This window comes from Macrobrachium rosenbergii, chromosome 56 (assembly GCF_040412425.1).
Source record: "Macrobrachium rosenbergii isolate ZJJX-2024 chromosome 56, ASM4041242v1, whole genome shotgun sequence".
NCBI classification, from domain to species: Eukaryota; Metazoa; Arthropoda; class Malacostraca; order Decapoda; family Palaemonidae; genus Macrobrachium; species Macrobrachium rosenbergii.
Window position 1 is genome coordinate 17,993,238 of NC_089796.1, and position 25,064 is coordinate 18,018,301.

The window sequence follows — 25,064 nt, forward strand, 5'->3', positions numbered from 1 at the left end:
TGCAGCATTAACACCATCCAAGCTTGAGAGGAGATCAAACAACAATGTTCTTCTTTTCTTTTTCTCTTCGATTCTGTATCGCTATCAAAAGGATCCTACTACATTAATGGTCCTTTCTCACATGAAGTTAAATCATTTGTTAGGAGAAGGCAAAGTTCTAGAGAGCATGAACCTACTATAACTCAATTCATGATCAGTATTTAATTACATAGCACAAAGTAGTAATTAACATTTCTTTTAATCAAAATAGAGCCAAACCCATTTTCACATTTTTCAACAACTGGGATGTTTTAGTCTTCCAGACTTACAGCTGAATAAGTCACCACAAACACAAATGATTCACAGGTTGAATACAAGTGACAGTATGAAATTCGCCAGATCAAAAGACAAAGAAACGTTTGTAATCAAGCTAGAAGAAGGTGCAGTGACCGGAGGGCCGTACAAAACCCATCATGGTTTACTCTTGACCCTACATGGGAATGGGAAGGAAAAACGATCACAAACAACAGGAGGTGAACTGGAGGAGGCTAGGTCGGCTCACTGTCATATCTGGGGATTACTGTTACAAAAGAAAACAACATAAGAAAGGTGTATAATGCCTACATAACAAAAAAAAGGTACAAATTAAAATAGTAACTTATTCTATCTACGAAAACTAGAGGTTACAACTTAAAAATGGGTGTCAATACCATACTAAAACATAATTAGTCAATAAAATACTGAATATAAAAAAACTAGGTACATCAAAACATGACACAAAACCAACTAAGTTGTGTTAATGAGACAATGCAGAATGAAAACAAGGAGAAAGAATTTCATTACTCCTTAATTATCATTACAGGTTAATAGAAAAAGAACATAAACTAACTCAATAAAGAGAGTCGAAGTATTCCTTTTCTCAGTCTCTAAAGCTCTACTTATTAACCAAAATATAGCTCATGATGACAAGCGAACTAAACAGTGTTTTATTTAGATATCTGATATTAAAATCAAGTGAATAACATATCACATATGATCATATTCAACTCACTATCTTGCAACTACCCTTAAACAAATGTCTACAAAACAAATCGTCCTCAAAACTATTGAATTGTTTTCACATCTACCTTACAGTTCCCACCAAGACACCCGGTATCTGATTTCTACAGCTCCAAAACTAAACCCCTTTAATTAAAATTATGTAATGTGAAGCTGAGCTCCAGTTTCTTACCTCTGACTTCAACCTGCATAGAAGACGCCGACTGTAAGCTCTCGACAGAAGTAATGGTAGCTGAATCTACCTTCGGCAATTCTGGAAGTAGAGGGAGTTGATCAGTTTGGTTCCTGCTGGCATAAAGTCTACTGGCACCGAGAATGATTTTTTTAGGGTAATGATTAATAAATTGGCTTTCTATTAAACTGCTGAATAGAATGGTGTGCAGTGAAATAGTTTAATAAACTGGTGTCTATTAAAACTGTATAATCTGGTTTGAAATGTAAACCATCTGTATTTCTGGGTAGGTGATTCAAACAAATGGTATAAATGTATATAAATCAAAGATACCAAGGTTTCAGGCAAAATTGGATTATAAGTTAAAGTTAATGGTAAAGGTTGAATTTCAGTTTGTCTTATTGTCTATGAATTCATTGGCTTTAATTCACTTGTTAATTTTTAAAAAAAAAGTAAGAATTTATAAAAATGAAGGGATTGTTAGTAACATTAAAAACAGAAGTGGGATATTGTGATGATTTAATTAAAATACACAGGAAAGTAAACACATCATGCAGCTATATTATCTAGATTAAGTGCGTTCATGTGGCGATCTCTCTATTCAGCACATAAGGCATAATGTATGTTACGCCTAAAAATGCAAGAATTCTGAAAGAAGGCTAGTTGCGAGTTAAGACGTTCTACAGACACTTTACAGCGAAGTTAACGCTCTCAAACTAGTTTTGAGTAACAGAGGCGGGCTATATTTTCATACTATAATGTGCTATTGCTACAACAGTGCTCCTAGAAGTCGCAAGACAATTTTCACCTTGAATGATGTCTTTGACTGAATCCTCGATCAATACTTGGCAAATCAGGGCACTGTGACCCTGGTCTTTGACAACATTGATTAAAGGCATCTGGGCCTCTGGTTTCTGGAGATTCTGAAGTTGTCCAGTTTCCACCATTGACATGATTTCTTCAGCCTGGACGCCTTCTTTCAACATAACACTGACTTTTGCCATTTCTCTGGCCACAGGTTCCTTCAGAGAAGCGTCCATTTCCTTGGGAAACTGCTCTGTGATGAGTTCCTCTACATTTACATCTGCCTTCTGCATCATGCGCATAAATGTCTTCACGCCAATAGTTTTGTCTGTTGTTTGGATAGCTCTTTCTACTTGTTCTGTCATGACTTCATTCACGAAAGCTTTGAAACCGAATTCTTCAATGACTTCCATTAGCTGTGCTTGGGCTTCCATCTTCATTAGCTGTGGGAACTCTCCAGCCTCCATAAGAGTAATGACATCTTGAGCCAAAACACCATGTTTGACCATCATGCCAATTTTGGCTACTTCTTCTTTCAGTTGAGGTTCTAGGGCAGCTTTCTGGACAACTTCTTCAATGTTGACATTTTCCTCCTGGGCCATGCGCACGTATGCTTGGACCCCAGGTACCATCTCCGGAGTAAACGCTTTTTTAAAAGGGGAAGAGGAATACTGTTAGGATTTAAAGTTATGATTGCTATTATGCAGAATTTTACTATCAGATTAAAGCTTTTCATTTCTAAAGTATTGAAAGACCAAGAAGAGTTTATCAGTACAGTTATCAAATATTTTAAGAGCACAAGTTTATGTTTTTCATTTTCTATGAAAAACAAAAACTATAGGAAGGTAACTTTCATGGATAAATGTTCTTTATTTAGTATTAGGAAAATGATTTTTGCTACCAGAAAGACTATAAGGAATCTTAATTCAATTTTGAAACTAAAAAGTTTATGCCTAGTTTCGTAAATTATAAACAAATGCTAATGCACTGATTAATTTAAACCAGGGTTTATGTCTGCAAGTTGTTACAAAAAATAAAATGAAAAATATTAGTATAACCTGGATAACGACTCTGAATAACATGAGTAAATTTAACAAAATTAAACCATTTGTTTAATCTAGACGAAGATGAGATGAACGGAGGTTAAATCTCAACTTACTCTTCACATTAACAGTTTCAGTCTTTGCTTTCTTCAATAAACCTTTCACCTCGGTCATTCGTGCACCCTTCATCGTTGGCTTTTTATCCTGCATCTCTCTGGTAGTTTCCTCAACAAGGACTTCACAAACGGTACCAACGTGTCCTTTATTTGTTACAATGGATATTAGTGGCATCTGGGCTTCAGGGGTCTTCAAGCTCGGCAGAAGACCAGACTCTGATAAAGCAATGACCTCGTCGCACTTAACGCCTTCTTGCAAGAGATGTCCTATGGCTGCAATTTCTTTCACAGGCTCTGAGGAAGGGCCAAATTCTCTTGAGATATCCATTATTACATTCTCCATTGATTCCTCTCCTGTTTCTATAGTGCGTATGACGCTCTTTAGGCCTATGCTTCGTTCTTTTCTCTCAGCAGCCTCTTGGACGATTACCTTGGTGGCTGTGGCACTCTCAAGGCGGCTAACAACATCCAGGAGCTTTGCCTGATGTTCTATTTTCTTTAAGGCAGTGAATTCTCCTTCTTTCATCATTGATAAAAGTTCATTCACCTGTACACCTTTCTTCAGATGGAAATTCAGTTTTGCAATGTCCTTCTGGAATGTTACCTTCTCTGTCGGCTTTAGTTCTACAGTCTCAAGATCCACCTGCCCTTCGGTGGCCAAATTCACGAGTGCTTTAAATCCAGGGACGCACATTTCTGCAATCACATACCAGTGACATCAGCAGGAGCATTCAAAATATTCAAAAAGCTTTCTCTTTTGGAAATGGGAATTAGACTTTAAGTGGTTTTATATGTTAATTGAGGGATCCTTAACCAAAAAGGAAAAAAAAAATTCCAAAGACCTGGGATAACAATTTTGTGATCAAGGGTAAACAGCTGAAAAAAATTAATTTCAGATTAATTATTAATGGAAAATTATGTATACTGGGTTTGGACAAGCTTAATAATGTAAAGGTTCTAGGACTCATTATACTGTACATCATTATCTGATTAGCCGTTGGGAGAATGCTTCTGTTTTCAGGGAGTTTATTACATTGTATGGGAAAAAAGGGACATAATGTACACTCTGTAAACCTAAACCGTATACCACTTGTCCCTTCAAAAGAATGCAACATATAATTATGTATGTATGAAAATGAATCTATCAAGTATCAGAGTATCAGGAAATGTGATTGTTTCTTTATAAACAACTGAATTTAAGATTCTTATTTACATGATCAGAGGACACATGTGTGTAATGCTTACCAAATTGCTTCTGTGTCTCGGTGCTAGGGTAAAAACCAATTTCAAGTAACCTTAAGAATTTTTGTAACAAACAAGATTTTATGTACAGTCTCTCAAACTATAAATCATCACATGTCCCCATATGTGTCCACTGAGAAGTTGATTTCTGAAATCTAAGGAGGTTGTTCCAAACTATGTACATGTGAATGGCAACTTGCACTTATTGGAAGATGAGTAACCAGTAGTTCTTTTGAAGCGTAGTTAAACAAAGTGAAGACTGTTATAAAAGTTTTACCTGATTTGACCTGTGTCTTCTCGGCAGTGTGTTTGGTCGTGACTTCTTCAACTTGAATCTCAGCAGAAGAGGGTGTTGGGGCAGGGGCTGTGAATGTTGTTCGAAGGATAACAGAAGGGTGAGTATTTGTCAGGTGTCACAATGATATTCTTCATTTGGCATTTTATGTCATGCACATGTCTTGCAAAGGTAAGAAATTGTTTTATATTTTGTTTAAGGATATTAAAGAAGTGATAAATGTTTTTATCAAATGTAAATCAAAGTGAAAAAAAAATATTTATGTACATCATGATGAATAGTATATAGGATCAAATGTCATGTTTTCCATCCATTATACCTTGTGGCTCTCTTCAAAAAGGGGAAAAGACTGAGTATATTTGCATTGTTATCAGAATGTAAACTTAATAAACTGAAATAACTAAGAACTTTAACCATATACAATGACTTCTAGTTTGAAGATTGAAGCTCGTGTCCTCAGACCTCAGATGAGGGCCACAAGAATATAATTGACCAACCTATTTGGAGTGTCTCTGCCAACTGTTCGGGTACTGTCTCCTGCTGTGGTTGTTCCTTCTGGATTTTGAGAGGAGTATCTGGAACAGAATGGGATTGTAGGTTTTGGGTGACATTCTAATAGTGTCAAGAGGAAGCAAGCAACTCCTTTCATTCACTTTTAGACGTAATGGCGTTCATTCACATCTTTATCACTACGCATTCTCCGCCACTCTTAGCAATATCTTATAGTTTACTTTTCATCAGTCTTTTCCAAGTGTTGAGGATCCTTTCTTTTCACCACCAACATGTCATCTACTAATATATATCGCCCTCACATTCCCCTTCAAGCTTCCCACAACCTTTATTCATCCTTACGCTTCTTTTTGTAACAATGATTGTCCAAAACTTAATATGAAACATTAAAAAGAAATAGGTACAACTTGGAGTCATTGCACGAACACAACAACATTTATAACATTCTGAGGCCACTCTGAGAAACTATCATTTTCACAGAATGTAATAAAACGTACATATTTAAAAACACTAAGAACAACACTCTTCTTAAACTAGCAGGCCCTCAGCAAAACCCACACACACAGTCCCTTTCTCTCATATAGTAAAACATAACTTCGGTCCAGGAAAATGTCTTACATTTTGTAAACAATCATTCTCGCTCTATACTTCATTCACATGCAATCAGGTAATTCAGTTAAAAGTAGCTATCAGCAAGGGCTCCCCACAAACGAAACTACAGCTCACTAATTGTTTTTTTCATTCGCACTAGGACATACAGAGTTCTACATTTCACTGGACAGGTTTATCATGCAAGGAAATGTGTTGCGCTTCTCTGTGACAACTGTACTACGGTATGTTTCAATAATCCTTGTGTGTATGCTACATCATAAATGCATAGGGATATCATAGTGGGTAGTATTTTATTTTTGAAGGGTGTTCTTTATTTCTGAGTTGGCTGGATTCCTTTGGGATCTGTCTGATCTCATGAGTATAGAAATAAAAAAAAAGTTTGATTTAAGAGGGTTTGTATAATTTGGAATTATGCGGAGATGATGGACGAGCTCAAATTGTCGAAGAATGATACTGATTTGTGACAGAAATAAAAGGAGTTTGATGCACTGGGATTGTTCTTCTCGGTACCTTCCTTACCTGTATTTGATATCAATTACCTTATATTTATCAAGTTGTTAAGAGCAAAAGAGAGACATCGAAGTACGATTACAGATAAAAATTTAAAGTCATATTTTTTTTTTTAAAAAAGGACAACTCAAAATTTAAATATTTCTCAAATCAAAATTTCTTATATATATTAACATTTTTTATTAAGTCACCAGGATATTAATTTCTCGTTCCGGAAATCAACGAAATGAGGAGATGTTAATCTTATGTTAAAATCAAAGACCCTCCTTAGTCAGAAATAATGAAAATAATGATTCAAAGTAAAGAATAAACGAAACGAAATCTTGAAATAAAAAAATTAACTAAAATGTGTCCTTTGCAGATATATATATATATATATATATATATATATATATATATATATATATATATATATATATGTATATATATACATATATATATACAGTATAAATATATAACTGCATATATATATGTATAAATATATAACATATAGGACAAGGTAATTATACAAAACAAAAGCACAATGCAGAACCTAATCATACAAATTATTAGTAGAAGAGAATAAAATATATGGAACTCAAACAACAAACTCCAGTTAACCTGAAAGAACAATAAGTCCAGATTAATGAAAAAGAATAAAGGAAAGTTCCAAATAACACTAAATAAATAGTCACATGCATTTCCCCTTTAGTTTGTTCTATCTAAATATAATGCAGTATTCGTTGTGTTCTTGTCCTGATCTATATGTGATGTATCGTTCCTCTGGTGGTATCGTATTCACGGATGTCAAAAATAAATAAGGTGTTAAAAATATGCGCGAGTAAAAAGAAATAAAAATACATTTGACAAAAGAATGATACAGATTTTAAAAATATGATAACCAGCAGCCTTATAAGCATCCGGGCGCATAAAAAGATGAAAAATAACCAACACAAGCCTGGGCGAAGCAAGGCTAAAATACAGCAACTGATAGAAAAGTGAACTTATAGAAACGTAAACTTAATGAAAATCAACTCAAATAAAAACAGAAACGAGAATAGGCAAGAACAATATCAGAACATTGCAGTTATATTGTTAATAGACTGCATGGCTGCAACGTTATATTGTTAATAAACGGCGAGGCTGCAACAAAAGTATACTTTTCTGCAGGGAGCCAAGCAACGTGCAACTGGCGCGTGCTGCAACTGCTTCCTTTTTACTATAGCGTGGCACTCTAGTCTAAGGCGAGTGTTTGGATCAGTACTGTGAGTGCATGTCTATATTTGCAGTTCCAGACTACGTGCAGTGTCATATAGAGTGGAAGAGAGTGCTAAGCTACAATTTGGCACTCTAAGTCTAGCGTGCGTTGTTTGAACTATGGTACTGTGAGTGCCAGTCTACATAGTGGCACTCAATATAGTATCTGTCAAAATGTGCAAACTTACGAGGTTTGGTGATCGGTTTCCCCTGTTGAGTGATTTGCTGTGTCAGGACCACCTGTTGTTGTTGTTGTTGTTGTTGTTGTTGTGTCTGCTGTACAGTTTGTTGTTCCTGTACAGTAACTTGTGTTTTTTGTACCTGCTGCACCATTTGTTTTTGTTGCACTTCCTGTGTCTTTTGTTGAACCATTTGCCCTTGTTGAACAACCCTAGCCTCTCCCTGAACGACTTGTGCCTGTTGCTGGACTTTCTGCTGTTGAACAACAGCTTGTTTTGTAGTCATTTGTTGCTGGTGCTGAACAGTTGTTACCTGTTGCTGAGTGGGCTGCATGAATTCAGTTCCCTCGTGTACGAGAACACGCTGATCTTGCATTGGCTGTATCAAAGTTTGCTGCACCGTATCAAATGTAGGTTCATATCTGGTCATTTCCTCGTGGGTTCTGACTTGAGTTGGTTGTTGTGTGACTACAGTCTTTTTCAAAAATTGAGGTTGTTGTGTAATCTGAGCTGTTTCTTTTACAACAGTGGAAGTAACTTGCCCAAGAGTTTCAGGTTGTTGCGTAAAAGTAGATTCTGCTCCTTTTTTCATTATCACTGGTTGAGTGGAAATAATTGTTTTCTCTAGGATGCCAGACTCCTGAGTGATACGAGCTTGTTGTGACTGCATGAAAGATGCTCCTTCCATTGTAGTTTCCTCTAATTGCTGAGTTACTCTTCCCTTCTGTACAACCATGGGCCTCTTAGTTATTATTGTTTCCTGAAGAATATCAGGCTCCTGTGTGATGTGAGCTTGTTCTGAAGTTCTAGTGATGATGGTCTCCATAGCTGTTTCTGGCTGCTGTACTATTACCTTTTCCTTCCTCATTATTACAGGTTGTTTAGTTACAGGCATTTTCTGCATTATTTCTGGTTCTTCAAGAATCTGGGCTTTTTCTGTTGTCACAAAGATACTGGTATCTTCAGCAGTTTCAGGCTGCTGCATAGTTATCTTTTCCTTCTTCATAATCATTGGTTTCTTAGATATTGTTGTCTTCTGAAGTTGTCTGGCCTCCTCAATGATATGAGCTTGCTCAGCAGTGAATGAAGTCACTTACACTGGGGTCTCAAGTTGTTATACAATTATGTTACCACTCTGTAGAATATTTGGTTTTCTGGCCTCTGCTTGTTTGAAGAACTTGAGATCCCTGGATAAGCTGAGCCTGTTCAGTAGTTATTTTTGAAGTCAATTCTACAGTTGTTTCAGGATGCTGCATTGTAACCATTTCTTTCTTTACAATCATGGGTTGCTTGACTACAGTAGTAGTTTGTAAGGCACCAGGCTCTTTGAATGCTTTTGCTGTTTCTGTAATGATTGTGGTAGTAACATCTTCAGCAGTTTCTGGATGTTGCATAGTAACCTTCTCTTTATGAATGACCATAGGATGCTCAGATAAGGCAGTTTCTTGAGTAAGTTTGGTTTCTTGACCAACATGAGCTTTTTTCTTCAGGATGGATGTTGTTACTTCTTGCGTTATTTCAGGGTGTTGCATGATAATTTCCTGTTGAGATAGTGTTGGTTCTTGATGAATAACTGTTTTCTGCAAAACTTCAGGTACACCTGAAATTCTACCTTTCTCATGAACAATCTGAGCACTTTTCATTTCCTTAACTTGAGACATCTGAGACTGCTGCATAACTTTTTCTTGATGAATGAACTGTTGTTGTTGAACAGTTGCTTGTTTCATAAATTCAGCATGTTCTGAAGTAACAGCTTCCTGGAAAGGAACCTGGGGTTTTTGAGTCAATGTTATTTGCTCTTCTTGTTGTACAAGTGACTGAGGTTGTGTACCAGTTACAGTCGTTTGGAGAGTGGCCTTTTCTCTGGATTGTTCAACATGAGTTTCCCTGGCAACAGTATCACTAACAACTTTCCTTTGTTGGAATGGCTGCGCAGTCTGCTGTACAGTTTCTTGAATGGTTTGTGTCATGGGTTGCTGCTTTAGTGTTATTTGTTGTGTATCTTCCTGTGTCACCTCCTGTGTGGTTTGTTTAACAGGTTTAAGAATAGGTTTTTGTACTGGCTTTTGTGTTGGCTTTTGCACGGGTTTTGGCGCAGCAGGTGCAGCTTCAGGATACCCTGAAATATATGTAGGTTCTAGCTGAATGAAATTTATTATTTTATTTTTATTTTAGCATGTAAGTTTTGTAAAGTCTGAAATGATAATTTAGTAGTTTTTTGTTGCTGTGTTAATAGTGTATTAATATTTATTATTTGCATTTTAACTTTACTTTGTGTCAGGTTGTTAATATCAATGTACGATTGTTGTTCTGAAACATTGTAAGTCTGTTGTTGTTTTATCACCTGTTGAACATGAGTTACCTTACCTTGTTCAGTCTTTCGTTCAGTTATTGGCTGGTCTTCAGCTGGCTTAAGTGTTGGTTTGGTTTCTGCTGACTTGGGTGTTGGTTTTGTTTCAGCTGGCACTGGTGTTGGTTTGGTTTCCTCTGGCACTGGTGTTATTTTGGGGACTTTGGGTGTTGGTTTTGTTGAATCTGGATAAGGCTGAGGCTCAGAGGGAGTGGGTTTAGATTTACTTGGGACTGGCTCAGACTTTTCAGGGTATTGTGTGGGAGCAAACATTTGTTCCTCTGGAGTGTGAGAAGGTTTGGCTTCTTCAGGAATAAAAGGTTTAGGTTCTTTAGGTACAGGAGCTAGCTCTGGCTTCTCATATGTAGGAGTAGGTTCATACTCCTTGGGGGAAACAGGCTTCAACAGAGGTTTCTCAGCAGAAGGAGCGGGCTCATGTTCTTTTGGAGTAGGTTTAAGCTTAGGTTTTTCTGGAGTTGGAGTAAGTTCAACTTCTCTCGGCACAGGTTTAAGGTGAGGTTTTTCTGGAGTTGGAGTAGGTTCAACTTCTCTAGGCACAGGTTTAAGGTGAGGTTTTTCTGGAGTTGGGGTAGTTCAACTTCTCCTAACCTGGAGTTTAAGGTGAGGTTTTTCTGGAGTTGGGGTAGGTTCAACTTCTCTAGGCACAGGTTTAAGGTGAGGTTTTTCTGGAGTTGGGGTAGGTTCAGCTTCTCTAGGCACAGGTTTAAGGTGAGGTTTTTCTGGAGTTGGGGTAGGTTCAACTTCTCTCGAGTACAGAGTTTAAGAGTGAGTTTTCTGGGTTGGGGTGAGTTCAACTTCTCTCCCAGCACCTGAGTTTTAAAGGTGAGGTTTTTTCTGGAGTTGGGGTAGGTTCAACTTCTCCTCGGCACAGAGTTTAGGTGAGGCTTTCTGGAGTTGAGGTAGGTTCAGCTTCTCAGCACCAGGTTTAAGTTGAGGCTTTTCTGGAGTTGGGGTAGGTTCAACTTCTCTCGGCACAGGTTTAAGTTGAGGTTTTTCTGGAGTTAGGGGCAGGTTCAGCTTCTCTAGGCTATGGTTAAGGTGAGGTTTTCTGGGTTAGAGGGTGGGTTTTCTCTGAGCTGGAGTTTAAGATGAAGGTTTTTTCTGGGTTGAGGTAGTTCAGCTTCTCTAGGCACAGGTTTAAGGTGAGGTTTTTCTGGAGTTGGGGTAGGTTCAACTTCTCTAGGCACAGGCTTAAGGTGAGGTTTTTCTGGAGAAGGAACAGGCTCGGGTTCCTTGGTTATTGGTTTAAGCTTAGGCTTTTCTTGAGTTGGAGCAGGCTCAGGCTCCCTGGACACAGGTTTAAGCTGAGGTTTCTCTGGAGCTGGCTGGAACTCAGTTTCCCTTGTAAGAGGTTTAAGTTTAGGTTTTTCTTGAGTAGGAGTAGGTTCAGGTTCCCTAGATATTGGTTTAAGTTTGTGAGTTTCTGGAACAGGGGCAGTTTCAGTTTCCCTAGAAACAGGTTTAAGTTTGGGTGCTTCAGGAATAGGGGCAGGTTCGGTTTCCCTAGAAACAGGTTTAAGTTTAGGTTTTTCTGGAGATGGAGTAGGTTCTTGTTCCTTGGAAATAGGTTTAAGTTTTGGTGTTTCTGGAGTGGGAGCAGGTTCACGTTCCCTTTGAGTAGGAGCACGTTTAGATTTCTCTGAAATAGGAGTAGGTTCAGGCTCTCTTTGAGTAGGAATACTTTTATACTTTTCTTGCGTAGGATGTGGTTGTTCAGGAGTGGGAGTATATCTAGGTTCTTCAGGAGCAGGGGCATATGTAGGTTCTTCCAGTTTTGTCTCTGTTGGGAACTGCTGGGGTTCTTCAGGAACTTTTTCATGTTTGCTCTCAAGGAATCTGGGGATTTCAGGTGTGACTGGGGTTGGTTTTGGTGATGCCTCAGGTGTTGGTTTTTGTTCAACATAGAATGGTACTGTTTTCTGTTCTGCCATAGCATGTGTTGGTTTAACTTCAGCTGGTACTGGTGTCGACTTTTGCTCTGTAGAAATAGTTACTGGCTTAATTTCAGATACATGTGCTTGTTTTAATTCTGCTGGGATGTGTAATGGTTTTTGTTCTACTGAAGTTCGTGTTGCTCTTTGTTCTACTGAAGTTCGTGTTGATCTTTGTTCTACTGCAGTTTGTGTAGGTTGTTGTTCTATGGAAGTTCGTGTTGTTTCTTGTTCTAATGAAGTTCGTGTTGGTTTTAAGAGAGCTGTAGAAAAGGTTGGCATACGCTCTTCAAGACTAGGTCTTGCTCTTTGTTTAGCTGAAGCATGGGTTAGTTGCTGTTCTGCTGAAATGGGTGTTGGTTTCTGCTCTGAAGACTCTTGTGTTCGCATCTGTTCTGGAAGCTCAATAATTTGTTCCTGAACTGTTGTATAAATATTGCCTTGTTGTTCTACAGGAATATGCTTAGTGCGATCTGTATAAATAATGTCCTCTCTCTGTTCAGCTAAAGCAGATGTTAGTCTCTGTTGTGCAGAAGCAATTTGTGTTTGTTCTGTATGTAAAGAAACTAATTTAATATGTTCTGAAGAAGGGCTCATCTTTTCTTGTTCCTCATAAGAAATGGTATGCTGAGATTTGGCTGGAGTATGAGGTGATGGATATTTACTAAGGTCTGATGTTTTCTGTTTGGTAAATTCAACTGTAGGTTCTTGTTTCGAAGAAATATACTTTGGTTTATAATCTCCTAGCATTGGCTTTTCTGAATCTGGAATAGAGGGTTGTTGTTTACTTTGAATGTTGGCTTTGACTAACTGTGCACTTTCAGATTTTATCTCTACAAAACCAGGATATGTCTGCTGTTCAGGAATAGGAATTGGTTTTTGTTTACTGAATAATGTTAATTCATTAGTTTCAATGTGCATTTTATCTTTAGGTTTTTCTGGTGTAGGTGCTTTTCCCAATTGTGTTGGTGTAACTGTGACTGTCTCTTCTCCCTTGGCAGGAAGTGATATCTTCTCCATGTGAACAAAAGTGCTGTGTTCATGTTCAGAAATTGCTGCAAGAGGTTTTTTATTTCCGTCATGAATAAGTTCATGTTTCGGTGCATCATGTGTCTGTATAGGATGAGCAATCAATGAGGCTGTCTGTTTAACTGCATAAGGTGAAACTATCTTCTCTTGTTTTTCTACATATGGAGTATGCTTATCTTCTAGATAGGGGGAACTTGGCCTCACTTCTGGCATTGATGAAGTAGGTGTTGGTCTTTGTTCTACTAAATGTGATGGCATATGTTCTTCTGTTGGTATGATCTTTTGTTCATCTGTAACAGTTGTAAATGTAGGTTTCTTTTCTGTTAAAGTATGTGGTGCTTTGAATTCATATGAAGGAAGTGTAAATTTCTGTTCATCTGGAAAAGCTATAGGAGTAGGTTCCTGTTCTGTAATGGTCTGTGATGGTTTGTATTGAGATATTGTAGGTGTAATCTCCTGATCAGTGTGAACAATTGCAGATGTCTGTATTTGTCCAACAGCGCCATGTGAAGTTTTGTAGTCACCTACAGTCGATGTAATCTTGTGTTTAGATTGCGCAGCTGCCTGTAAATGTTTCTGTTCTGTTATATCATATGATGGTTTATATTCTGCTTTTACTGGTATAGTCTTTTGCTTTCTATGAAAGACTGTAGGGGCAGGCCTCTCTTCTGTCAAAGTATGTGAAACTTTGTTTTCAGAATATGTAACCATTTGGTCATCCTCGACAGCTATGGATGAAGGTTTATGCTCTATAGAAGTATGAGTTGTTTCATATTCAGCTGAAGTAGGTATCTGTTCAGCATGAAGAGACGGGTGAGTATCTTTGTGTTCAACTACAGTAAGTGAGGTTTGTATCCTGCACTAAATGTGAAAGCTTCTGTCAGTTTGAACAGTTGTGGTGTGAATTTCTGCTCCTCATGAAGATGCGAAGGTTCGTATGCTGCTGTGGTGGGTGTAAGCTTCTGCTCATGTTTATGCACTACAGAAGTATCAGTTGTTTCATATTCAGCTGAAGTAGGTATAAATTTCTGTTCAGCATGAAGAGATGGGTGAGTATCTTTGTGTTCTACTAAAGTAAGTGAGGGTTTGTATCCTGCTAAATGTGTAAGCTTCTGCTCAGTTTGAACAGTTGTGGGTGTGAATTTCTGCTCCTCATGAAGATGTGAAGGTTCGTATGCTGCTGTGGTGGGTGTAAGCTTCTGCTCATGTTTATGCACTACAGAAGTATCAGTTGTTTCATATTCAGCTGAAGTAGGTATCTGTTCAGCATGAAGAGATGGATGAGTATCTTTGTGTTCTACTAAAGTAAGTGAGGGTTTGTATCCTGCTAAACGTGTAAGCTTCTGCTCAGTTTGAACAGTTGTGGGTGTGAATTTCTGCTCCTCATGAGGATGTGAAGGTTCGTATGCTGCTGTGGTGGGTGTAAGCTTCTGCTCATGTTTATGCACTACAGAAGTATCCGTTGTTTCATAATCAGCTGAAGTAGGTATAAATTTCTGTTCAGCATGAAGAGATGGGTGAGTATCTTTGTGTTCTACTAAAGTAGGTGAGGGTTTGTATCCTGCTAAACGTGTAAGCTTCTGCTCAGTTTGAACAGTTGTGGGTGTGAATTTCTGCTTCTCATGAAGATGTGAAGGTTTGTATGCTGCTGTGGTGGGTGTAAGCTTCTGCTCATGTTGAATAGTTGCAGTTTCTTTTTCTGTAAAAGTAAGTGTGAGAATCTGAATGCCTGAATGTATGTTTTTTCTGATGCAGTGGGTTAAGAGGGAATGTGTGTGTAACCTTAGGTATAGCTGACAGAGAACTATGTTTAGTTGCAATGAAATAGGCAAAGAATTTCATTCTCCTGATTCAGATTCAAGTTCTTGGGCTTCTGAGACTTTCTCAGAATTTTGTACTCCAGTATATCCTCATTATACCTGACTTACTTTTTCCTAACTCAAACATAACTTTATATTAGGAGAAATAAGTGTAAAAAGTGTGGTTAATCTGATTCTTAAGGGATTTGTTGTGCTGGAACATGAGAAGCTGTATGATCTGCTTTGGTAGAAGCTTTTCAAGTAATTTAGGGTTAGCATTACTTTGCTTGCCTCTGGAAGTTCAAACTTTTTCTCTACCCAATATAATAATTATGTAAAAATTTTGTAAAAAAGAAGAAAAAAAAAGTGTTTGCATAAGCTTTATTGACTTATGTTATTAATGTGCTGCTCTGTCTACACGTGTTAGATTGCTGTCCACTTTGTGTGAGATCTGGCATGTTGGTGTACCATGAGAAGGTAAAATATCCTGCTCTGATACATGTCCAACCTTCGCTGGTGTAGGCAATTTGTTGATCTCTTTACCAGAGGCAAGCATGTGTTTATGTTCAGGTAACGAGGACGGAATTTTCTGTTCTCTGAAAGACGATGTTTTCGCTTCTACTGTGGCAACTGTATGTGTCCTATCGATGGGTGAATGTGAATAGGTTTGTTTCTTGAGAATACTGTACTCTGTTTCAATGGAAGCAGGTTCAATCTTCAACTGTGTCTGAGATACAGATGTGTCTGCCAAAGCAAGGGTGGGTATGAATTTAACGACTAGTGGTGTAAATTGTTTTCCACCTAAATAATAATTTGATACGTGCGTTATCGGGGAGAGTGAATCCTTTTGGGTTGTAGAGATGATCAAGTGTTTATTTGTAGGAGCAACACAAAGGTTAGAAGGTGCATTCTCTGCTGATGCCGATGTATGTCGTTGGGGAGTTGACCCAGAAGAGTTCACGGGTGATAAGCCTAATGCATGCATACTCTTAGGGAAAGATGATAATGATGAATAACTTGCACATAAATTCAATGAATTTTTCTTTTGAATGAAAGTAGTTCCTGAATCCTGCTCTGCTTCGGTTATTACACAGACGTTCTCCGGAAGGCGATCTTTTGACTTTATTTTTTTAATCTTTTTTAATAATTTGCAACATCTGGTTGATGATTCTGAAAATATAGTATCAGTCAAAGGCACCTTATCCGAAAGAGCATTTGTTTTCGACTTCACTCTCTTTTGAAGAAAAGGCAACTGCTTTTTGGACTCACGAATTGGATGCTTTGATGGTGGTTCCGTTCCTAAATCTTTTTGTGACATATGCATTTGGTCTGGGTAGACTTGTTTCTCTTCCAATTTCCCTAATGATCTATGGGAAAGGGAAGGTGTTGTTATCCATTCACACAGTGCAGGTGATAATGTTAGCTGAGAATCTGATGACACAGCTCTGATCTGACCAGACAACGGGAGTGGTTTCACAGAAGCGGAACTACTACATCCCTTCCTGGATGTTCTTGACAACTGCCAATTATTTCCAGCCTTGGGGAATTTTGACTGGCTGTTACTTAAGTTATCCTCTTTTACTTTCTTTTCGATCCGATTAGCTACTACGTCGTGTTCACTTGAGACGTGTGCCAGTGTTTTGTTAGCTACGTTTTGTGATGAAAGTTTTTCTGTGAGAGCAGCTATTACAGATGAATATAACGAGCGGAAACATGCTTCTTTTTCTTTTGCTATTGGTGTAGAGTTCTGTTCTGGGAACTGTGTTAGCTGTTTATGCCCCAACATAGGACAGATGTCATTCTTTCTCATTACAAAATTAGGTGTGCAATACTGACTTGGTTTGGCTTGTATCTCTGAATTTCCAATAAATGTTGGATCTGTAACACAACAAAATGCTCACATGAACTGTACGTCACTGTTCAATATGTAAGATAGCTGCGTCAAATCCTATATTATTTAGTATGAGAAAATTAAAACATCGTTAACTTTATGGATTAATTTAATCTACTTACGCATCACATATTTTCATGAATAATTACACATGCTTCAATCACTAATTCTAATTTTCCTTCTCTACAGAGTCCGTTTTCGTAAATACTGAAGATGCGAGAAACTGAATTTTGAAAACTTTCTTTAGTGACCAATACTGTTTGCAAACGGTTAATCATTAACCATATAATTCACGGAATTCGGGGATAAAATGGGGTATTCTTGCACCGAAACATACATTACTAAGCAAGCCATTTTTGGTTAAAGCTCATTTCAAGTGTTTTTGCAGAATTACCCTTAGAAGATCAATGTGCATGTTACACACTCTAGCTACTGAATACTGAATAATAAATAAGCTTACGTAACAAGTACTGTTAAATGCAAATTTTCATACCTCAAGCCGAAGTGCCAAACACCCCATTTTTGAACTGAGCAGGTTGATAGTCGATAAGTAAATTTCTTAGGGACACACGACCTTTTAGCGAAAAGTACCGTAAATCTAATTTTCGCCAAACTAAAAAGGAGTCTGTATATTTACGAAAAGGTTTGTAGAGGTATGTTGTTAAAGGGCTTTACATAAAATAGATTTTTACTGACAATTAGACTTTCGTTCACTGAATAACAAATGATTTTCAAGCATTGTTCATTTCTAACCGACTGGCCAAGTGGAGTTTAAATACCTGAAGCATGAAAGAGGAGGTGATGACTACTGCGAGGTAAACGTGACTAAACTTCAATCATTTCTTGGAATGAAAAGTCATATTTATTTGGCGTCTCGTGAGTACGTCAAGATGGGAATCTTAAAGAAGTTCAACTGAAACTTTCTGTCCAGTCATAAAGACCAAAAGCGATACACAAAAGCTGATTGCTGAGGGTCCTTTCCTTGAGGGCAGTCACAAGTGAAAATATTTACAATAGGCACATAATACTGAAGCTACTAAACATCACAGTATTTTCAGTCAAGCAGAGCAACCGCGTATTCATTCCATGGGAATTTACAAATGAGATATTTAAGCCAATAGCACCATGTCAATTGCACAAAAGAAAAAGAAGCATATGACTTCTAAGCATGTGTGGATTTACAACTAGGAAACGTGTAATATGTGTATGGGACTGTCGATCATGATGACGATGGAACTGTCTACACCTAACCTGTGCAGCTTTATGAAAGAGATTTATCTGAGTGTGTCGAAGTACATAGGAACGTGTCTGCTGTGTGTTATGTTTCAGACCGAAGCAGAGATTCTGAGGGTTAGGATATCGTGTATAAAGCAGGTTGAATGAAGAGTGTGATCCCGCGTTCCCCATAAATTCTGTTACACGTGTAAACTTGTGTAGCAATTTAGTACAGCTGAAAATAAGCCACGATGTTTGGTTGCACGATACTTCGTGTCATGGAAGATCATATCTGTTTGTGTGATGGTGTGGGATTGTAATAATAATTTCAATGTAAAAAATAAACAATTGTTCTTATGTAAGATATGAAAGTGTCAACACATAAATATGTACAATAATTATCAGGTAATGAAAATGTAAACATACAATAGCACTAAAATAAGTATGCTGTAAAAGATATCTTAATTAGATGTTGGAAAAGTGCCTGAAGTGAAACAAGAAATAAGTCAAATATCATATGTACATAACATTACTAAGAAACAGAAAAGTAAGAAATATCCTTTGTTGCAATACTTTGTATAAATAATAATAATGCATAATAAAAAAAAAGTACTGTATATACATTTGCTATGTTGAGAGTATATAGTTAAAATTGCCTTTGTTATAAGCAAAATATTACTGTATTAAGAGGTGAATGTCTACTATAATTTGGTAATTTTTTTTTAAACCAAATTTACAAGATTCATTTCCTGCAGAGTAAAAAAATAAAATATTTCTAAAGGGAGTTTTTATTTTACACTAAATTTCCAATCAATCAAAAGAACTTACGAAAAAATCGGAGGTAAAAGACTGGATTCGATAACATTTCATGACAGACTATGAATCTTGATAAACATGGTAAACCAACAAGTCGTATAAGAGTGAGCAATATCATAATAAAGCTGTTTATGATGAAAAGAACGTAAAATTTGTAAATATAATCTGGTATTATTTTGGATGTCCTTATGTAAATTTGTTCTATATATTGTATAGCTTTCAAGTTCTACATGTAAGGAGATATTAAAATCTTACAAAAATGAATCTGCAGAATTATTAAATAATTGGGGAAAATTATAATTTAAAACTGTGGTTCGCCATGAGGATTATCTCTCCATCCTCTGCCTGCTTAAATTATTAGTAACTCAAAGGACAGTGTCATCTTTTGAGTTGCCTGAATAGCAAGGCAGAGAGGGAAGAGGTCTCATGACAACCCACGATTTTATGAAAGTTTCGACTCCAAAGGATTTAGGTTTAAATCGGAATTAGATACCAGAGTTTAAGATAAAGTGCGAAAGTTCGTCCTGTCATGAAATGGTTCACATGAAACAACTCCGGACACAATGTGCCCTCAGTTGTTTAGCATAACATAATGTAAACCAAATCATTATTGAAAAAGGAAAAAAATGTCAGGACAACTGCCCTTGAAAAACATGTAAAAAACACTTAAGCTCCAGTATAGAAAAAACAAAAAACAAAAGAAACTTTGAGTAATCACAGACTGGTTTAAAATCACAAATGACCGGTTTAAAACCACCCACAATGATGGGCTCGAGATTTATCAAAGAAGGATGCCAGAGAAAGATAGGCGGTGGGAAATAGACTGGTTTCTTACCTGTCCTGACTTGTTGTACCTGAGCGTACTCAAAGGACTCTTCGTGGACCGACTCCCACGCTTGTTCTGCTAATACTCTATCTGCAAGGACGCCGTAGGTAATCGGGACATCAGATTCTCGTTACAAGAACACCTGACTTTTCCTGAATCTGCTTTTCACTGTCTCTCACTATTTTCTTCTAAAAAAAAACTACGTTCCTAGGAAACACCTCAGCTAACAACATACAATTTCATCTAAGAACTAATTTACTGGACACACTTGTAGTGTACCTAGCTGGATGTATGACAGTGGAAAACTGAACACTGAGTAACTGACTAATTGCCATTGGCTTTATCTGTTTGAAATACTAAAAAATACTATTGAACGATACACCTGACAGCTACTGATTGTTTATAATTTGGCATATTTGCTGATAGATTTTCAATATTCTCCGCACAACACATTCTTAAGGGAAAGTGTCTGCGTGTGTGTGTATATATATATATATATATATATATATATATATATATATATATATATATATATATATATATATATATATATATATATATATATATATATATATTAATATTCTAACGATCCTGTTTTACTGTATTATAAAAAATATATGCATAGGAACGATTCATAAGTTAATAAATTCATTATTTCTGAAAGTATTAATCAATTATCCAAGTATTGTGCAGCGTTAAATATTTTGTTTTATATTTTGTTACCTCTCTATTCAAGTCTCAGAGAGGGAGAGGTTAGAAAACTAAAAATAAAACTATTATAGAAATAAAAAAAAAGAAAATTTGCTAAAGAACTGAAACGGATACTGTACTTTACTAAATGTTTAGAAGGTTTCCCGTCAAGGACTGACCATTGGGGAAAAATATCGGGTAACTTACCATCCTTTGCATCGCGGTAAGCTTCCTCTACCAGCACCTGAGCAACCATGACTGAATGGCCATGTTTCTCCACAATGTTGACAAGGGGCTGTTGTGTCTCGGGCTTCTTCAATGTAGGCAGCTTTCCAGCCTCGCAAGATGCAATGATCTCCTCGTGCTGGATACCCTGTCGGATCAACTCTGAGACCTTGGTCAACTCTTGAGTGGTTGAGGAGAACTTGCCCATTTCCTTGGGGATGGTCTCCTTGAAGAGGGTGTCTGGTTTGACGTTCTTGGCGTGCTTCACCATACGCAGGAAGGCCTTGAGACCAACAGGATGCCTGAGTGCTTGTTGCTGAGTTTCCTGTGCCAGGACAATAGACACGTTCCTCTGGTGGCCGATGTATTCACAAACCTTGATCAGTGCACTCTGAATGTTTGGTTGCTGGAGTGCCATGAATTCACCAGCTCTAAACATTGCCCAGATCTCACTGACTTTAACATTGTTTTTCAACATTGTGTGAATCTTCGCTAACTCATGGATAATCTGTTCGTCCTCAAAGAACTGAGGAGCAACTTCTCGAACAACTTCCTCGCCCTTCATGGATGTTTCAGAAACTTTAACAAAACACTTGACACCAGGAATTTGGTTAGGTGCAAATTCACTGGGTTGGAGTTTTGGATAGCTCTCTTCCAGGACGACAGGAGCATTCCAGTTAGCATAGATCTCACCCACACGGCGCTCTTTTGGTGTAGAGTACTTTTTCTCTTCTTTCTTCTTTTTATCTTCGAATACGTTGGTGGGTTTCCATACATTCTTCTTTGCATCTTCGAGCTCCTGTTGACGTTTCATTGCACGCTCCTCTTTTTCATGCCTCATCTTGGCCATGGCTTCCTCATGGACCTGCCTCTCCTTCAGTGCCCTCTCCCTCTCCTTTTCCTTCATGTGTTCTGCGGCATGTTGAATGTGAATGGCTGCATACCTTTCATCGGCTATTTTTAATTTCTCCTCGTAGGTCAGCCCTTAATCAAGTAACAGGAAATTAGAATCACACTCTTGTTACTACAAAACCACTGCCCAAATTAAATGACAAAAATTAGTAATGAGCAGAATGTAATGTGTTACTGCTATGCAGGGTTTACGGTAACGTTTGCAAAGCAAAATACAATCCAGAAATAATTTATTGTATATATTTAAAATAAAACAAAATAAATATTACTTTATAGCAGTATTATACTGCTATGTCAAAATCAAAGTAAAATTTGTCAAGGAAATAAAATCATAAATTTAGTTGAATCATTTAAAAAATAAATAAACTTTTAATAAGAAAACTATGATTATGTATTAATATAATAAAATAAAAAAAACAAACTAGGAATTATTAAACATAATTTATGAAAATTACAGCGGAAATTCTACGGGTATCAGCAATACCTACTAACCAGTGATTCCTCTTTCAAGAACTATGGCATTTTAGACCTCAACTTACCAATGACTTCTAGATTCGCTTTGGTGAAGGCTTCGCCTTCTGAATTTGCAGCTCGGCAGGAATATTCTCCCTTCATGTCTGGAGATACTTGTACAAGTGTAAGCATTGCCCTGTCATTGCGAACTCTCATCTGTTGTAAAAATCGTAATAGTGTTATATGGAAACACCTCTTTATGAGGATCATATTTTTAGTTAAATATTCCCAATGTTTCTAATAATTTTCCTATTTATTGATAATCTGTTTCCACATGAAAGTTAGTTTAGTGCTGATTACACTATAAAGATAGTAATTCAAGTGACTGCATAAGAACAGTTTCCCCTAAATCAAAACTTTAAAATTAATCATAATGATCGACTAAAAAATGCAGGAGGTTACTGAAGGTTCTATGAATAATTATGACCCAATTCATTCACCGCTTCTTAAAATCGTTACAATAAAGAAAAGATAATAATTAATGTGCTGTCTTATACTTTAAAGGTATCTAACTAATTTGCCAGAAAGTATCTTTACGCAGTTATTCAAATCTCTTACCTGATACGATGCATGTTGGCGAATAATCTTCGAATTATGATACCAGGAAATCTCAGGCTTGGGATTTCCAGCAAATGCTGCAGTAAAGGTTATAGTCTCCATTTCCTTTATTCGTGAATTGGTGATTTCTTGTGTAAATCTTGGTGCATAATGTTTGCCTATATGGAACAAAGGAAACATGAGTTGATAATTGCTGATGGTAAACTATATACTGTAATATGTTTGTTCACTCTTAATAACATATGGATCAAAACACACCATGAAAGAAAAGCAGTACACTATGGCCACTTTACCTTCTACACTAAAATCAATTGGCTAATCCATGCATTCATTCTCAAGCAGAATAAACTCCTCTAAGCTATCAGCTCTGCGCAAACCACCATTTTTCGAGTTCCTGGAGGATTTTGTCTTGCTACTACTTACAGAGCTCAGGTGTTGCTCAGAATCTGATGCAGAGATATACTTAGGGGAAGAAGTGGACCGTTTTTTGGAATCAGTGGTCCCAGAAGTCTCCTTCACTGTGGAAAGTGAAGCTCTGGTAATTTTTGGACGTGCTCCTGTCTTGCTCAAGGTATCTGAAGGACTGTAAAGTGAACTTTGAGGAACAGGACTTTTAACTCTTTTAGGAGTTGAAACAGGACTTTGCAATGTCTTTGGAGTGGATGCTGGACTTTGCAGTCCTTTTGGGGTTGAACCAGGACTAATAACAGTCCTAGGAGTAGACCCAGGACTTATTACGGTTCTTGGAGTAGAGCCAGGGCTTGTGACTCGACTAGATGATTGTGATGGTGTCTGTGATCTTCCATGAACAGGACTGCTTACTCTGTTCATCACTGGACTTTGGACTCTACCAGACACCTTACTCGGAGTTGGACTTTGAACTCGACCAAGGATTGGGCTTTGAATCCTAGGTGATACTGGAAGTGGACTTTGTGTGCGAGAGGAAGTTCGAGAGGCTTTAGGGCTTTCATCCGTTGTCTTTTTTAATGCAAAATCCATTGCTCTGTCCACTGACATTGCTCTTGGAGGACGAATAAGGCTCCTTTGACGATTTGCTCTTGAAGCTCTTGGAGAATCAGGGCTTGAGTCTTCCAGTTCTTCTGTAGAGGAATACTGATAAACAGGCATGGGTATTTTTGAATTCTCATGGATCTGTTTGAATGTTTTCCTAATTAACTGTGGTGTTGACATGGGAGAGCTAGGCTCACTCCACACATTTCTTTTTGGACTAGGCCATCCTGAAAGACTTTCAGACGAATGTTCCCTAGAAAACAGTTTTGGAATTTTGGATGATATGTCATCATTTCGCAAGGAGAATTTCCTTACTTGGTTTGGTGTTGATGTTGGAGTTGACTCATTGGATCTAACACATCGTGAAACTTTGGATTCCTTTAAACTATCTGCAGATAACTCTCTTGACATCACCAAAGGCAACTTGCTTGGTGGTGAAGGACGCTCTCTTTTTATCACCATAGGTGTAGTTGGTGCACTACTTGATTTCACTGGTGATGGAGTAACAGTCTGACAAAGGTCAGAGGTTTTACTCTTCTCTTCCTTTGACACATGTGATTCGTTCTTCAGTGAAGTTTTCTCTTGAGTAATTCCAGTTTTGTTTCCTGTTTTTGATCCATGGCCATGCATCCCTTCAACATTACAGTTCTTTGATCTACCTTCATTTTGTATTCAGTGCCTTGCCATTTTTCTGAAGTTCCTCGTTTTCCTCCTTTGATTCTTTCTCTGGCTTTTGAGAACGACTAGGCCGTTCAAACAATGATTCTTTCTTATTTAATGATTTTGACGACGATACCATACTTTCCTTCTTTAGAATAGGTTTTCTCCTAGGAGTTGGAGTCAACTGTCGTGTTACCTTTTGTTCTGCTTTCATGGGCTCTATGCCAGTGTCTAGTTGGTGATAAGCAGTTGTTGTCTTGCCTTGGCTACCAGGATTCTTGAGTATAGATTTACGCTGTGTCTTCAAAATATTCCCTTGAGTTACCTTTGTCACTTTGCTCTTTTCTGTTTTCTCTGTTGCTTGCCCCTTTGAGATTCCCTTTGTATTTGATTTTAGGTCTTTTTGATTTTCAAGGTTCACCTTAGAAGACACATTTTTTGATAGATCTTCAACAACTTCACCCTTTTCCACTTTTGTGACACTGCTCTGAAATGAGCCGGCAGGACTGACTGAATGGGTCATCTGTGCTTCAATAACATTTTGAAAAGGTTTTCCCTTTTTCTTAGAACTACTATTGTTTGGTAAGGCCTTAGAAGATAAATCACTAGAGGAGGCAGAGTCTTCAAATACTATTATAGTCCTTTCTGATGTAGCCTGTGGTTCTGTTATTTCAATTGATGGTATAGAATCAGGATCAACTTCAAAAGATGATGCATCAGAACTGCTTGATTTTGTCTCTAATGCTGCAGCACTGCGCTTTTCTTTCTTGTTCTGCTCAATTGTCATTTCTATTTCAGCTGTAATGTCTGCCTGTGCAAGAGAGCTTAGGGCTTCAATAACCTGTGATATGGAATTTCGA

General features: G+C 37.5%; 3 protein-coding genes across 3 annotated transcripts in view; all 3 read right to left on the reverse strand.

The window, feature by feature from the left end:
- The window catches only part of sls (sallimus), a 177,595-nt gene that overhangs the window by 33,655 nt on the left and 118,876 nt on the right, over positions 1 to 25,064 (reverse strand). Inside the window, 9 exon segments of the mRNA XM_067101056.1 lie at positions 1,211 to 1,291; positions 2,019 to 2,660; positions 3,174 to 3,869; positions 4,693 to 4,779; positions 5,208 to 5,285; positions 19,645 to 19,725; positions 20,533 to 21,534; positions 22,002 to 22,131; positions 22,534 to 22,691. Of these exon segments, the coding sequence (XP_066957157.1) occupies positions 1,211 to 1,291; positions 2,019 to 2,660; positions 3,174 to 3,869; positions 4,693 to 4,779; positions 5,208 to 5,285; positions 19,645 to 19,725; positions 20,533 to 21,534; positions 22,002 to 22,131; positions 22,534 to 22,691 (2,955 nt within the window).
- Positions 8,773 to 10,987, reverse strand: LOC136836612 (involucrin-like). The gene is made up of 2 exons (XM_067101077.1): positions 10,125 to 10,987; positions 8,773 to 9,876 (listed from the first exon to the last, which is right to left on the reverse strand). Exons 1-2 carry the CDS (start codon positions 10,378 to 10,380, stop codon positions 8,885 to 8,887), a joined length of 1,248 nt encoding a protein of 415 aa, XP_066957178.1. The 5' UTR covers positions 10,381 to 10,987; the 3' UTR covers positions 8,773 to 8,884.
- LOC136836611 (uncharacterized) lies at positions 15,141 to 17,689 on the reverse strand. Its single transcript, XM_067101076.1, has 2 exons — positions 17,558 to 17,689; positions 15,141 to 16,765 (listed from the first exon to the last, which is right to left on the reverse strand). The coding sequence occupies exon 2, from the start codon at positions 16,695 to 16,697 to the stop codon at positions 15,285 to 15,287; it is 1,413 nt and encodes a 470-aa protein (XP_066957177.1). The 5' UTR covers positions 16,698 to 16,765; positions 17,558 to 17,689; the 3' UTR covers positions 15,141 to 15,284.

Coding starts and splice junctions, on each gene's coding strand:
- LOC136836611 (XM_067101076.1), bottom strand. CDS start 16,697: ATGAGAAAGAATGACATCTGTCCTATGTTGGGGCATAAACAGCTAACA.
- LOC136836612 (XM_067101077.1), bottom strand. CDS start 10,380: ATGTTTGCTCCCACACAATACCCTGAAAAGTCTGAGCCAGTCCCAAGT. Junction 9,877..10,124: donor TGAACGAAAGACTGAACAAG/GTAAGGTAACTC, acceptor CATATATTTCAG/GGTATCCTGAAGCTGCACCT.